The 14,449-nt window shown below is 39.4% G+C and overlaps 1 protein-coding gene across 2 annotated transcripts in view; it reads right to left on the bottom strand.

The window, feature by feature from the left end:
* plcb3 (phospholipase C, beta 3 (phosphatidylinositol-specific)) overlaps positions 1-14,032 on the bottom strand; it is a 70,960-nt gene extending 56,928 nt beyond the window's left edge. For both annotated transcript variants that reach the window (XM_015033389.1, XM_015033390.1), the window contains exon 1: positions 13,503-14,032. In XM_015033389.1, the coding sequence (XP_014888875.1) occupies positions 13,503-13,601 (99 nt within the window). In that variant the 5' untranslated portion in view covers positions 13,602-14,032. The remainder of the gene's footprint in view (positions 1-13,502) is intronic.
* Positions 14,033-14,449: the final 417 nt, after the last annotated feature.

The following is a 14,449-nucleotide window of genomic DNA, read 5'->3' as shown; positions in this document are numbered from 1 at the left end:
CAAATGTGCTGCTGTGATTACCATCTTAAGGCTCTGACCTCATGGCAGAGGCTCCCTTCAGACAGCGATGGGATGCCGAAAACGGTGGAGCGGCGCTCCTCTTTGAGCGACTCACAGCCATGTTTGTTTATCTTTTTGCATGCTGAGCTAAAGCTTTAAAGACAACAGAACTGAGCTAAAAGCACTCCTAGCTGTCCAGAGTAACTCAACATCATAATTACTGACAGAACCTTGCTTTCTATTAAATGCATGTGCAGGAAATGAAAATGCTTCACTTGGGCACTGACAGCAAATTGGAGCATTACAAGAAAAATGTAACTTTAATCCAATTTGAGTTTAGCTTAATGTGAGACAGATTTACTTCCCCAAAACAAACCACTTTCTATTCAGCTTCAACTGCAGATTGTACATCTGTGATAACACTTTTGCGATCAGAAACATTTTAAACGGTGCAAAAACTCCTCGATTGGCTTCCAAGTTGGAGAAATGTTTTTTCTTTTTTTAAATAAAAAGATGATGTGAGCAGAAACAATGGAGCACAAAAGCAACACAGAGATTTAAAACTGTAAGTAACAGAGATGGTCCTGTAGACGCGGTTTGATTGGGCACCAAAACTGCAACATTTGTTACATTTTCAGCTGCTGCGGTTCAATTTTACACTGCACTGTGCCAAGCTATTGAAAAACTAATTGAAAAACTGTTCCTCTCCTCGCCTGTGGTGGCGCTGCACCAAGACCCACTAGAGGAAACAACATAAAAACCTCAGAAGAAGACACTGAGCGCAACTTCCTTCTTCACAAAACGTAAGAAAAAAATGGAGTAGGGTCAGATTTTAGCAGTTGAAGCATTTCTATTTTTTCGTTAGCAAAAGGCCACGAGTGTCATGATCGTGTTTTTGTGTTTATTTTTAGTGTTTTTTGTGTGTTCAGTGCGCTTCCTGTGTCTCCGTCTCTGCGTCTTCCCTGTTGATTGTCTCCCAGGTGTGTCTCGTTCCCTTGATTACCCCGTGTGTATTTAGTCTCACCTGTTGTCTGTGTTCTTTGTCGGGTCCTTGTCTTACGTAGGTCCTTTGCTGTCTTACGTTGTCTTTGATGGTTCGTCTGCCGGCACAGTAGAACTGTGAAGTCCTGTGTCGGCTTTAGCTCGTCGTGTCAGTCTTTGTGTATTCAGTTGCTACCGGTGTTTAGCTGTGTGCTAGTCTCTCCGCCGTGCTGCCTGTTTTGGACGGTTCTGAGCTTTGTTATTATTAAATTCATCATCATTTTCACCGTACCTGGGTCTCTGCATTCTCTCCTCACCACTACCAACCCCAACTCCTGACAACGAGTTATTTCTCCCGCTAGAGTTAGACTTTCACATTTGTTGTGCTTGCATTTACCCAGAATGCCCTGTGCTATAGTCCATTTCTTGCTTTTGGAACAGTCTCCTATACGGGCTAATGCGAATGCAAACTAAATAGGCTGGTGTGAATGCATCCTTATAGTACGGAAAATGTAAGTTAATTAAACCCAGGCTTAAAATGTGATGTTTTAGCAAAATATCTTTGGACTTTAGTGCCTTATTTATTATTATACATTAATTGTTTTTGTTTTTTGTACACCATTATAAATTGTTGTCATTTATTGATAATTACCTATTTTGCATGTTGTCCAGCAGTTTGGTCATTGGCTTCACAACACACAACATCCAACTGGTCCCAGTTTGTGTGACCAGTTGGCTGTTGTGTTTACAATGGTTCTCCAGTGATTCTGTTTTCAACCAGTTGGTCACAAATTTCCAGTTGGAGCAAAAACAAAAGCATTGTTCACACTCAGATGTGGGATGTATAGACTTTATCCTTATTATGTCTGGATTAAGTTCTGGTAAGAACTGTTTGGAGGATAAAATTACATGCATGCAAATTATGGCACACGCACATCATTGTGTTTGGATTCAATTTGCATGACTTGCGAAACGGTTTTACATACGTTGCTGCCAACAGTTGTTTGCTTGTGATGGTTTTCAATCGTAATATACTCAAAAGTGTCATTCAATGCTTCCTTATGTCACTAAAATGTTATGTAAATGATTTTTAGTTTGTTAATTCAGTTAAACTTTTGATCACAATTTAAAACATTTAGCTTGTCTTAAATTGATTACTGAACCTAAACCAATTATTTGGAATTTCCATAGGGACTCATTTTTCATTTTTGTATTTAATTGTGTGTAATTGCAGACTGAATCTTTAAAAACGGTATTTTACACAAATGTCACCAAGTATGAGTTTCCAATGTCTGCGGCACTGAATAGCTACAAATAATATTTCTACGTCGGGGGCGTCCAAACGTTTTACTACATTAGGCCAATGTTGTCAAGTTTGCAATACTCACGGGTCACAAAAGTCTGATTTGTTGTTTCATTATTAAAAACCTTTATAAAATTACTGTAAACATGCTTATTATTAGCTAAACAAAAAAATCTGTATTTATTCAATTATCTACCTAAGTTACTTTACATGATTTATTTCCAGGTGTGTTGGCCTCCCGTAAATGGCACAGTGTTCTGGTGTCGCCAGTGAAGTGCCAGGACAGAAGTCGCACACAATCTCTGCTGTATACGTTGTCGTTTTACAAAGCGATATGCAGGAAATCTGGAATTATCTGTCCAGTAAAAATGTTGACGAAAAACCTAAACAACTGACTGCAGCATTATGACTCAAGTCCAGTCCATTACTGGACAATCTGGTTAAGCTGAAGTTGTCCAGTTATGGTCACCAACTGGTTTTGTGGTTGCTTCTTTGTAAAATATATGAATTTAACTCAGAGACCCAGTTTTTCCTCGTTCAAACCTGCTGTTCTCTTAGAGCGATTTCACTCCTGATAGTCTGGTAGAGCAGGTTTAATTGGGCATCAAGATTGTAACAGTTGTTTCATTTTCAGTTGCTGCAGTTCACTTTCACACTACTTTGTGTATAACGATCCAAACTCTTTGAAAAACTTGTTCCCCTCCTCATCGTTGGTGGCGCTGCACCAAGAACCACTGAAGGAAATAATACAAAAAGTTCTGAAGAAGACACGGAGTGCAACTTCCTTCGTTATGAAATGGCAACAAAAATGGAGTGGCGTAAGATTTTAGCAGCTATAGGATTTCTTTTTTGTTGTTGGTAAAAGACTAGTCTCTAGATTCTCACGTTCGTTTTGGTTGCATTTACCCAGAATTCCCTGCGCTATAGTCCACTTCCTGCTTTTGGAGCGGTCTCTGGTCCGCTTGGCGTTCACATACATACTCAAACCGAACCAGAGTTCTCTTTAATAGTACCCAGATCTTGATTTTTAGGCAGATAAGAGTTCGCTTTTTGTGTCCGCATTGGAGTTCAACTCAACAAACTGGACTTTTGTGGCAAACCAACCGGAGTTTGATTGAAGTGGACTAAACTGGTGTGAATGCATCCTACATGTACCTCTAAGCTGTGCTTGATGCTCCCTCTGAAACTAAGGGAAAGCCCTGTCCAAGAAAATCAATAGAGAATGGCCTCTTCCCACACCTTGTTTACTGTACATGACCCCCACGGTGTGTTTCTGTGACAATGGGTGGCAGGTCTATAATCAGAGCCCACTCCCTAATTAACAGCCATATGTCGGAGCTTTCTGAAGTCTAGTTTTGCTTCCTCATACTGGCCTTTTCATGTCACACAGCTTGCAAACATCTACATTAGTTTCTTCTGTCTTAAACTACCTAAAGGCCTCTTGAGGCTCTCTGGACCCTCCATCAATCCTAATGTCCTGACCCCCTCTGACAAACATCTTCATTACTAGTCTTCACTGTCAAACACCCAGAGTCGGAGTGGAGAGACCACCCTGGGGCTGATGTGTACCGACCGGATAACGAGCACCTCTTGAAAAATCACAACCTTTCCAGGGTACACAAGTTTGTCTTCCTACCCATATAAGGACATTGTATCGACTTCCATTCATTTTACTAAGTGCATTTATTTCTAATCCAAACATTTTTCTTAAAGGTGACCCATCATGGTTCCTTGAACATGTTAGGATAGCTCTATGGGCTAAACAAAACATGTTCATTAGATTTTTTTCACAAAATCATTCTTGGATAATGAGATTTTAGTTCTTATTTTGAGCTCCTTTCAGAATGAGCTGTTTTAGGGCGTCCTGTCACTTTAAATCCAGATAAACTGCTGCTGGCCACGCCCCCCAACTCAACGTTTACACTCCAACATGGCTGCTAGCTAAGGCTGGACAATTTGGCTGAAAAACTTATTACAATATAAGAGTTTCATATCAGTTAATAGATGATTATTTATTACTAGTTTTTTGTTTTAAATATCTAAAATACTGACAAACTGGTGGTGTGATGTTTCCCGTTTTATCCCATTTTTACTCCACGTTTCTGTTTTTTTTTTTTTTTAAGCAGCTTTGAGGCAGCTGCTGTTGCACGAGTTACTCAGCAGGTTGTTGCTAGGTAACCAAAGAGTGAGTTTTTTTAAACCGAGGTTGCTAGGTAACCAAAAGTTAATTCCACTCATCTTCCTTAGCTGGCCCTGAAAGGTCGAGGAGCTAACGACTTTCCTCTGTGGTTTCTGAATGGTAAGTCAACAACAAAACACAGCATACAGCAGTAAAACCAGCTGACCAAACATGCTGGAGCTCGGCTTGGGTTGCTAGGCAACAGCACAGTTTCCGTCAAACAGTTCATTTTCCAGAAACATTAAATTATTTCCAAAAAATGGCTGGATGTTTTTTAAGTGCTTAGACTGGTTTTAGATGCAGTTGAGACCCAAATGAAAGCACAAAAACATCCAAAAAGTGAAGTTTTGTATAAAATCCCAATCTTTACCAACACATTATTTGCCTTAATCAAAACTTAATTCACACTATGCCTCTAAACCCTCAGAAAGAGAGTTCCTCTGGGCTTGTCCTCACAAACAGGTCTTTATCAAGTCAGTGAATGTACCAGAGACAGTCACACACATTATTTCCCAACAGCGCAGCCATTTTTTCATTGCTCTACTATGCATGTGAGTGTGTGAGTCAGGAGAAAGCCATTAGTGTGGAAGCTGATAAAAGTGGCCGGTTTCAAGCGCACCTTTGGTCCGCCCTGCCTCTCTCTGTGCTTGGTGAGATCTGTGTGACCATAGTTCAGCTGCTGCTTTGGCAATATGCTGGAAGTTGAGGACAGCCGGTAACCTTTACACTCCTCCGAGAAAAGAGGGAGGAGACGACAGAGGTGGAAATGAGCTAAACAGAAAGAGACTCGCATGACGACGATAGTGATTTCACCAGATAAATAGTGATTAATCTAAATAACCGGCAGTTTTTGCTAAGTCTCGATAAGATCTCTGTTAGCTGGGTCTGCTTGTGTTCACCCTGAGTACTTTTGGCTGCTGCTCTCGCTGCGCTGGCACGTGCTGTGCACTTTATTTCTTCACTCCGCTCATTTAACTTTCATCTGATCAAGCTGTATTTTCTACCGTTGGACCCCTTAATTTGTAAATGTTCTGCACAATCAATAATAACCCTGTGTGTAGAGGCAATTTCCACTTTTCTGATCACTTTACATGCAAAAAAACAACAAAATGCTAATCAGCTAACCTGACTGGCCTAGTGTGCATCTACATAAAACACAATAAACCCTGAAAAGTCTATTTTGTTAGGAATATAATTTACTTTCTTGCCATTTGCATATAGAAAATGTGAAACTTTATCAACTAAATAAAGAGTTTACACAAGTCTTTCATTCATAATCTTGGACTTAATGTCAGGTTTTTGCTTATTGGTCTTCTACAAACTATTTTTTTTTCAACAGCTCATTTTTTTTCAACAGCTATGTCAATTCATTGAAGATGACAAAAATATAAAAATATTATAAATTTCATTTTAAAAACTAAGGTTTCTAGAGAAAATGGTAAAGGAGCATCTAAGGTGACATTAGCTTTTAGTATAAACTGCAGAAATGCACCATCACAGGATTACATGACTGCAGGCTTGTCACTTCCAAGCTAAACAAAAACCTAATGAAACGGAAAAAATACCTTCTGGTTGCAAAAAACAGAGTTATAAGTGACTTTAAAACACCATTAAATAGAATAAACTCTTCTAATGTCTTTCAAATAATAATTGAACTCCAACATAAGCTACAGGACAAATGATGTACTAGAATATTACAGAACAGATATAAGCTTTTGCTTAATTCAACAGTTAATACATCTGATAAATGTGTTGAGCAAAGTAAAAATATGAATTTTATTCAGACTTCACACTTTCAAAATTCTGATTTCTGACTTTCAAAGTTCAGAATTCGGACTTCAGACTCAGAATTTACGATTTAAATTCAGAAGTCGGAGTTTAAGCTCAAAATTCTGCTTTCTTTTCAGAATTTTGACTCATCTAAATTCATACTTTTCCCTCAGAATTCTGTCAAAATCAAAATAAATAAAACATTCTCAGGGGAATGTCAATTATGTTGTTGGTATAGGAAAATAATCACAAAATAGCTTCTGACTTGTTGCATTTATCCTCACTAAAATCGTCTCCATAAACAATATAAACAATTCTGATTCTGAGTTTAAAGTCAGAATTCCTAGAAAAAAGTAAAAATTATTGTTTTGTTTTTTTCTGGTGGCCCTAAACCTTAAGGGTTATTGGTGTTAAAAGTTAATAAGATTTTAAAATCATCTACTCTTTCAAAGAAAACAAAAGAAACAGGCTCGACCAGAAACAAATTTAACAGGAACGTAAACAGGCAGGAAGCAAAAGAGTGGGGAAAAGACAGAGCAAGAAATGACAATAATGAATGAGGAAGAGATTAGTCGTCAGATAAACATGAGCAGCAAAGCTTGGAATGGATGGAGGTCAAATTATTACCACAGCTCAAAAGCAGAGATGTCAGCACCACACTTCACATGTGGCTACGGTTGACCTTTCACCTCTCGGCCTCCCTGCATCCAGGGCTCGTTTCTCACCAACCTGACAAGATGTCAGGAGCGTTTCTAGACTTGGTGTCACACATTCACACCATCCTTCCCTTTTCGTCCTTCTTTTTTTTCTAATCTCTGAAACATCTGAGAAATCGGGACTTGTTGCATCGACATGCAACACATCACCCAGAATGAACCCCCACAAACACTGACGAGTCTGCATAAAAACATAACGTTGAAAATGGAAACCTAAAAGTACTGGGTTTTAGTTTGAGTGAAAACAAATAGTGGGCCAGGATAAGATCATGCTGATGCCAAGTTGATAGGAAAAGCGTGATAATAAAAGCAGAAGTACAAGTCTGAACATGGAGGGAATTTGTCTGTTCAGGAAACATTCATGCTCAACTCTGATTTATGATTTCTTGCCGATTTTTTTTTTTTTTTCCGTGCTTGTACATGCTAATACTCACTGAAAAATGGCTGAAAGCAAAACAGATATGAGAAACCAGAACTATAACCTCACTGGTTGGAAACACTACCACATGTAGCCAAAGACTCAGCTTTGCTAAATTTGACCAAAGATGGAGCGTTACTTATTATTTTCATGCTAAAAATAAACCCAACGGCTCATCATTCATGGAAATACTTAAAACCCTCTTACTAGGAATTTAACATTTTCTTTTGTGGTTTTTATGCTTAGCTAGGTTAGCTAAGTTAGCCTTAGCAGGAAATGCTAGCTGGTAGCATTTCCTACCAAAATGATTTATAATAACATTTCTGCAGAGAGCACAGATATTAAGGGTTAATGGCAGATAGGTTGTAAATATGGACAATAAAGGGGTTTTGTATGTCTTTGTAGCAAAATGTTAGCTTATGCTATCTTTTACGACCAACATTGATAGGAATACGTCAAATCTTTCATACAGAAGTTTGATTGTTCTCACATTCAATAAGTAATGTGACCAAACATGCTACAAAAATTAAAAAAAAAAACAATTGGATTTCAGCAACAAATTTAACGTGAGCATCAAGATCTAATGTGTGTACGTGGCCTAAGTTAGCTTTTTAGGCTAATGACAGCTTCACATCAACTTTAAAGTAAACCAAGTTCACCAAATCTTTTTTCGTTTGGTAACAAATTACCAATTAGAGGTAACTAATCAGCTCCGCATCTAAATTCCATGTAAAAATGTTTCCTCTTTATCTTTATAATGGAGGTTATGCAATTTGTTTGTTTGTCTTTCAGCGAAGATATTCAGCCCAAATCAGATTTACGGTAAAACCTTTAAAACAGCAGCTTTTAAATAGTTTTCCGCTTGGACTGGACTCAGAAAAGCAGCCGCTTTGATTTCACTGTGGGTCACTGTGGACATTTTGAGCATTTTTCACGTTTTCATGTCACACAGCAACTTCCTGCTGTTTGATCTCCATGTTAAACTATTGCAGCTACTTGTTTATAAACAAGAGAAAATATCAAACTTCTATGTAATCCCTTCAAAAGAAGCAAGGAATAAAAAATGAAAAGTATACCTAAACTTGCAGCAGCCGGGTTTAACAAGCTGCATTACCATCTGCCCTGCAGCTGAACAGACCTCAGAGTAATTTAGATTAAAACCCGCTAAGAGCCAAACAGAAAATGGCCCAGATTACGCATGTGTCTGCACCACTAAAACAGGCTTGTTTATATGGCAAAAAGAAAAAAGGCCTTTCAGACTAAATGATGGAAATTAGAAAAGCAAAAGCCTGAATATTGGAGAAAACAGTGCATGTTTTTCAGTTTGGTTTGACACAGAAATACTGACATAAAGGAAAAAGAGGATAATTTCTGGCTGAAAATTAAAGTCTAACGCGAAATGCAGCGTGGCTTGTAGGACTGATTCAGTACAAGCCCGAAATGCATGTTTTTATGGTCCTCCGTGCCTAATTTAGCTGAACATGACAAGAATTTAGCTGAACATATGAAAAGAAGCCCGGACGTTAAAAGGATGTCAGATTTCCAAAAGGTAACATGTGATTCCATGTGACGGTGTGTGCAGGTCCAGATTAAAGTAACTACATTAAACTGGATAAACTAATGAGCTATGCAACTTTTCTCATCTGGTCAAACCAAAAAAACAAATAGGTAGAAAAGTTTTATTGAACAAAATATAAGCAAAATTTTGCGCTTCTTGAGTAATTCACTAAAATTAAAGAAATCCCAGAGTTCAGCTGCAGTGTAACCTCATTTCCAAATCACTGACGGCGCTCCAAAGCTGCGCTGCAGACAAGCAGTCTGAAGCGCCTCGTTTAATTGGTTGTTTAGGAGGAATTTTAACTGGATTCCAGTTGGAATCTGCCTAAATTGAATTGCGGCCGGGCTGCATTGGGCCGGGCTGGAGCAGCGCGACAGAACCAAGGGGGAAAAAATGGTTTGGCTCTGGAGCCTCACAACAAGCTCAAACAGGAAGTCATTCAACACACAACCAGTAAAAAAAGAAATGAAGACCAGGCGTGCACAAACACATACGAGCACATGTGTACGCGAGCCAAAACACGAAAGAAAGAGTCAATTTGGAATGCATTCCTGCTCCTCCTCCTCCTCCCCCGTCCTTGCATGAGTCAGGGTGTCTTTCTGTTCGTCTCACAGCCTGAAGGCCTTTGGAAAACTCTGCAGTGAATTTTACAGACAGAGGAAATATTAGAACCAAAAACAAAAATGGGAAAATGCAACCAAAAGTTGAGATTATCAGAGAAAGTTGAAGTGTAAAAAAAAAAACAGATCCATGGAGACGGAGACGAACTGAGGGGACTGGATGTAAACAGACAGGAGTTCCCCAAGGCACTTTGTCTGGACACCAGTTCTTATCACATTTTAACAAATCCCTAAACCACAATAACTTTGTGCCAATCAATATCTAATAGATTACTTGTCAGAGAACATGAAAGGACTCATCTGGGCAGTAGCTCAGGGCGCCAATTTCTCTGGGAGGCTAGTGGAGGGCAAAGATTCTTATTTTTGTAATAAATCTGTTTTTTGCCAACATTGTACTTTATATAAAACTAATAGATGTGAACTGTACTATTTAAGGATATTTATGAATTTAACAAAATTCAGATTGAAGTTGTTGATTTTTTTGGAAACAACATTGAATTATTGGCTATATTAAACCTACCATGAATGAGTTAACATCAGCTGATTTAAAAGTCTATATGTCAATGCACTGTAATTTAAATATTAAATTACAGTGCAATTATAATATTTTTTCCTGAATAGGGCACCAAAACTGGCTCCGGCCCAGGGCCCCTCATCCCTGTAAATTCGGCACTGGGCGTAATTTAAAGGGTTTCTGGAAGGTTTTGTGTCCAAAATGGCAATTTGATGTATTAGAAATGACATACTTAATGAATGCAAAAACCAAACACCTTGGGGAAATAATGAATAAATAAAAAAAACAACTGTTACATGAAGAAAACTGCACAGCTTGTTTTATATGGACAATAAGGCAACATTTGTATGACTGCAAAATTAGTCAAAAATCAAATAATCAGCGGTTGCCGAGGGCAACGTATCCAGGTCAGCAGCTGGAAGAAAACTTACTCTGAAGTAGATGTGAAACTATAATTGGTTATATCCATGTAAGGTCAAATGTTTACATACGCTGCATAAAAACACCAACTTTTCCCCTCTGTGTTTGATATTAAATCAAAATAAACTGTTACAGGTAAATTAACCAAATTATATGGACTTGCTAAATTTCATCTGATGGTTTTTAGAAATCTGAACAGACTAACATTACTTTCCCTCAGGCGGGGGAAGCCCAGATGATGGTGATGTCAGGGGTTTCCATTTGTAAATTAGCTTACCACATTTGAGTAAATATGAGGAACACCTGCTGGTGTACTTCCTTGTGTGAATTCATAAAAATAAAAAAGAAAGAGAGAAAAATGAGCAGGAATCAAACTGAGGACCTCCACAGGTCTGGTTTTATCCTTTCTAAAGGCGCCACATTCATGTGATCAAACAATTATAATGAAATAACAGACAAAAACGCAAAACAGATGCTCCAAAACCCCAGAAAAAAATCAAAAGACCTGGTGAAAACCGTCAAAGTCTGGCTGTTTTTCTGCAGGAGGGACTGGTGCGCTTCAACACACAGTGACCGTCATGAGTAAAGAACACTGTGCTTTTATTTGCTGCCTCTTTAGGGGGACGTGAAGCGGTGAAACGGGGACGCTAAACGACGCGCAGGGAGGCATTTTGCACGTGTTTTTGAACGTTCACACGGTTAATCAGCAGCAGAAGCATTTCCTGGGAATTCCCTCTGAGAGAAACTGGAAGAGTTGGAGAAGCAAAGGAAGTATAAAAGCACATTTCAGTCACAGTTGAAAGAAAAAACCCTTCTCCGGAAGACAATACGATGCACACAATGACATGACAATGTGCTATAATTTGGTTAAATCTTTGTTAAATATCTGGACCAAGCTTTTAGCCTCAGTGAGATTGTTGGTGTCAAAAAGAACCAAGTGGAAATCAAATTAAATTTAATGTCAACTAGATAAAAATCCAAATTTGGTGTTTTGAGCTCCCTCACGTCTTTTATTTTAAGATTTGGATGACTGTTCATTGCTTTTAGCCTGTGGTCAATATTACAGAGATGGGGGGGTGCTGTGATGGCGCAGGGGCAAAGCACAACCCAAGCATTGAGGCCCTAGCCCTCATGGCGGTGGTCGCAAGCTCGATTCCCGTCCTGTCGACATTTGCCACATGTCTTCCTTCTCTGATTGCCCTCTTTCCTGTCGAACTACTTTCAAATAAAGGCCACTAGAGCCAACAAAATCTTCAAAAAAAAAAAGAATATTACAGAGATGGGACACAGCTTCAAGCAGACAGCACGCAAAAAGAGACAAAAATATACAACCACAGGGATAAAAATGATTTAAGTATCAGCGTTTGTCCATTTTCTGCTGTCGTAGTGACAGAAATACGTCTGAGCGTCTGACAAAGTGACGGCGATGTAATTGCCGTTTTCACTTTCTGCACATTTAAACTGATGAAATCCAAACAAAAGTTTCACTTCCAGAAAACCCAACTTCTGACTAAATGACAGAAACATCAACATTTTCTCATTATCTGAACTGCTAAAGCCACAAAATTTATCTGATTCTTCATATGAAAACGTGACGGAAATACAACCAACGTTCCTCACAGAAAACTACTAAACAATATATAAACTTTAAAATAACTACTGCATGTTCCACTCTGCGAACTTTAAAAGTGACTGGAGTAGAACCACAGGGACCAATTTATTAACTTTTAAAGTGATAGAGATTATGTTCCACTCTATAAACTTTTAAAAAGTGGTGGAAATACAACTGCATGTTCTTTTATTGTGGTGATAATTTATTTACAAGCCTGCAATCAAATGGAGCTTTTAGGGTTAACTTATTGAATTTCTTAAGCAACAAATTCTGAACTTATGAAGGAAACACAAAAATTGAGCCGTTTCTGTTCCAACTTACAAACTTAAATTAAAACATAAACTTTAATCCTCTTATAACCGTAATTATAATAGGCCCGTGTGGTACATATATTTTTTTATTTTATAGCTGCGTTGAGTCTGAATTTTTGCTTGATGGAAATATTAAACACTCACTTTCTAAAGTTGGAAAAAACCTTAAAATAAATTAATTATGATGATGATGATGTTGTAAAATCTGAGGTGACAGAAATTTAAACGTTGTCTCACTTTTAAAACTACTGCCCTGAATCAGTTCCAGCTTATTTTTTTATTTTTTTTTAAAGCATGATTATATTTAAGTTAGAAAAGTCAGTCAAACCCAAACATTTTTAAATGTTCAGCTCAGTTTCTGACGGCATACATTTAAATCTGAGAGGTTTGAGCTCCTGCAGGTGACCAAACTTGATCTATCTGCGAAACATGATCGCAATAAGAGCGCAAATAGGGCAGCATTCCCCTCCGAGCCGAAACGTTTACGGTCACAACTGAACACAGAGACAAACTCTTTGCATGCGGTCTGCAGCTTGAGCCTCTGTTAATCATTAATGGGTCCGATCAGGCCCTTACACCCTGCAACTCTCACTCGTTGACACTGTCGGTGCGTGCCAGGGTTGCCAGACACGAGGATAAGCACACGGAAGGTAAAAACGGAGAAACAAACATCTGCGGTCGCATTAAAAGACTCCGAAAATACGCGGAAGCGCGTCTAAAAAAGCTTAATGATATTTTCAGGTGAGATCCTGAGCGTGATTTCCCCCACGCCCCTCAAACGCGTCCTGCTGAGACAGGTGCTCCAGAGACGCAGAAGTTGAGGGAAGTTACGTAAAGGTGAGGGGAAACCGGCTCGACTAGAAGTCAGCACAAAACGGCGCATTTGAAACCCTGCTGGCAACTATAAGGGACTTTCTTTCTTTCTTTTTCTTTAAGGCAGAGTATCGCATTAACACACTTTCAGTACAGTGAGCTCCTCTGTTCAGGACACGGTCCACGCACACCTGCGCTGTTAGTTATGAAAAACACCACACACATACACACACGCTGATCACTAACTTATGCGCTTGAAAGCGCAGATTCAGCAGAAAGCACCTCACCTCTTCCCATCTGATGAACTTGCTCCCCTTCTTCAGCTCTTCGTGGACGATCACGGGTTTCAGCTGCAACGCGTGGACTCCCGGCTTCGCCCCGGCCATGACGAGGGACTCCCCTGCCCGGCTGCCAACGCCTAAAACCCCGGCTTGCGCTTGCGGGACTCCCCGGGAGCTTATCGATCAGCTTCTTCCTTCCTCCAAAGCTTCTTCTTCTTCTTCTTCGCCTCCTTTTTTCCTCTCGGAGGCCCCTTAAAAGTTGCCGCGGCGCATGAGGAGCCAGATCCACACGGAGACGGGACCCACAGCCGCTGCTGTCTTGTTCACGTCCGCGTCCACGCACCGGCGGTGACGCGCCCTGTCTTCTTTCAATCACCAGCTTTGATTCATTTATTTCTTTATTGATCCCTCCTAAAAGCGCAGTGGAGATCCCCGTTTCCTTCTCCGGTCCATCTGCTCGCCTCTCACAACTTTCCCCGCTTCCTTACTCTCTTGTCGCCTCTGAGGCGTTTCTTCTTCTTCTCTCCTCCTCCTCTCCTACCAGCATGTTTTCTGTGAGGAAAAAAAAACAGAAAGAGAGAGAGAGTTTTTTGTTGTTTTTTTTGAAAGAGGAGGAGGACGGCGTCAGATAGCGCTGAGTGACAGAAATGAGAGAAGCGAGAGGGGAGTCGGAGTTTGTGTGAAATGGGTGTTTTTAAATTAGTTCCTCTGCTGCTTTGTGTCTCTACAATGCTAAAGCAATGAGGACGTGAGACCGAAACAGCTGTGCAATGTGCAAGATTGTGCAAAAAAAGCGGTCTTGACCAATAGTTAGTTCTTCGAACTTCCTTAAAATGTCTCTGTTTTTGTCACTTAAATGTTTCAGATGATTGAAGCTGCAGTATGTAACTTTCATTCATTTTTTTTAAAATGTCATTTTAGAGTATAGTAATTTGAGACAGATAATATGTGGA

This window comes from Poecilia latipinna, unplaced genomic scaffold, assembly GCF_001443285.1.
Source record: "Poecilia latipinna isolate Pla-1442-1.1 unplaced genomic scaffold, P_latipinna-1.0 Scaffold267, whole genome shotgun sequence".
Lineage (NCBI taxonomy): Eukaryota > Metazoa > Chordata > Actinopteri > Cyprinodontiformes > Poeciliidae > Poecilia > Poecilia latipinna.
This window is presented reverse-complemented; position numbering and strand designations above follow the sequence as displayed.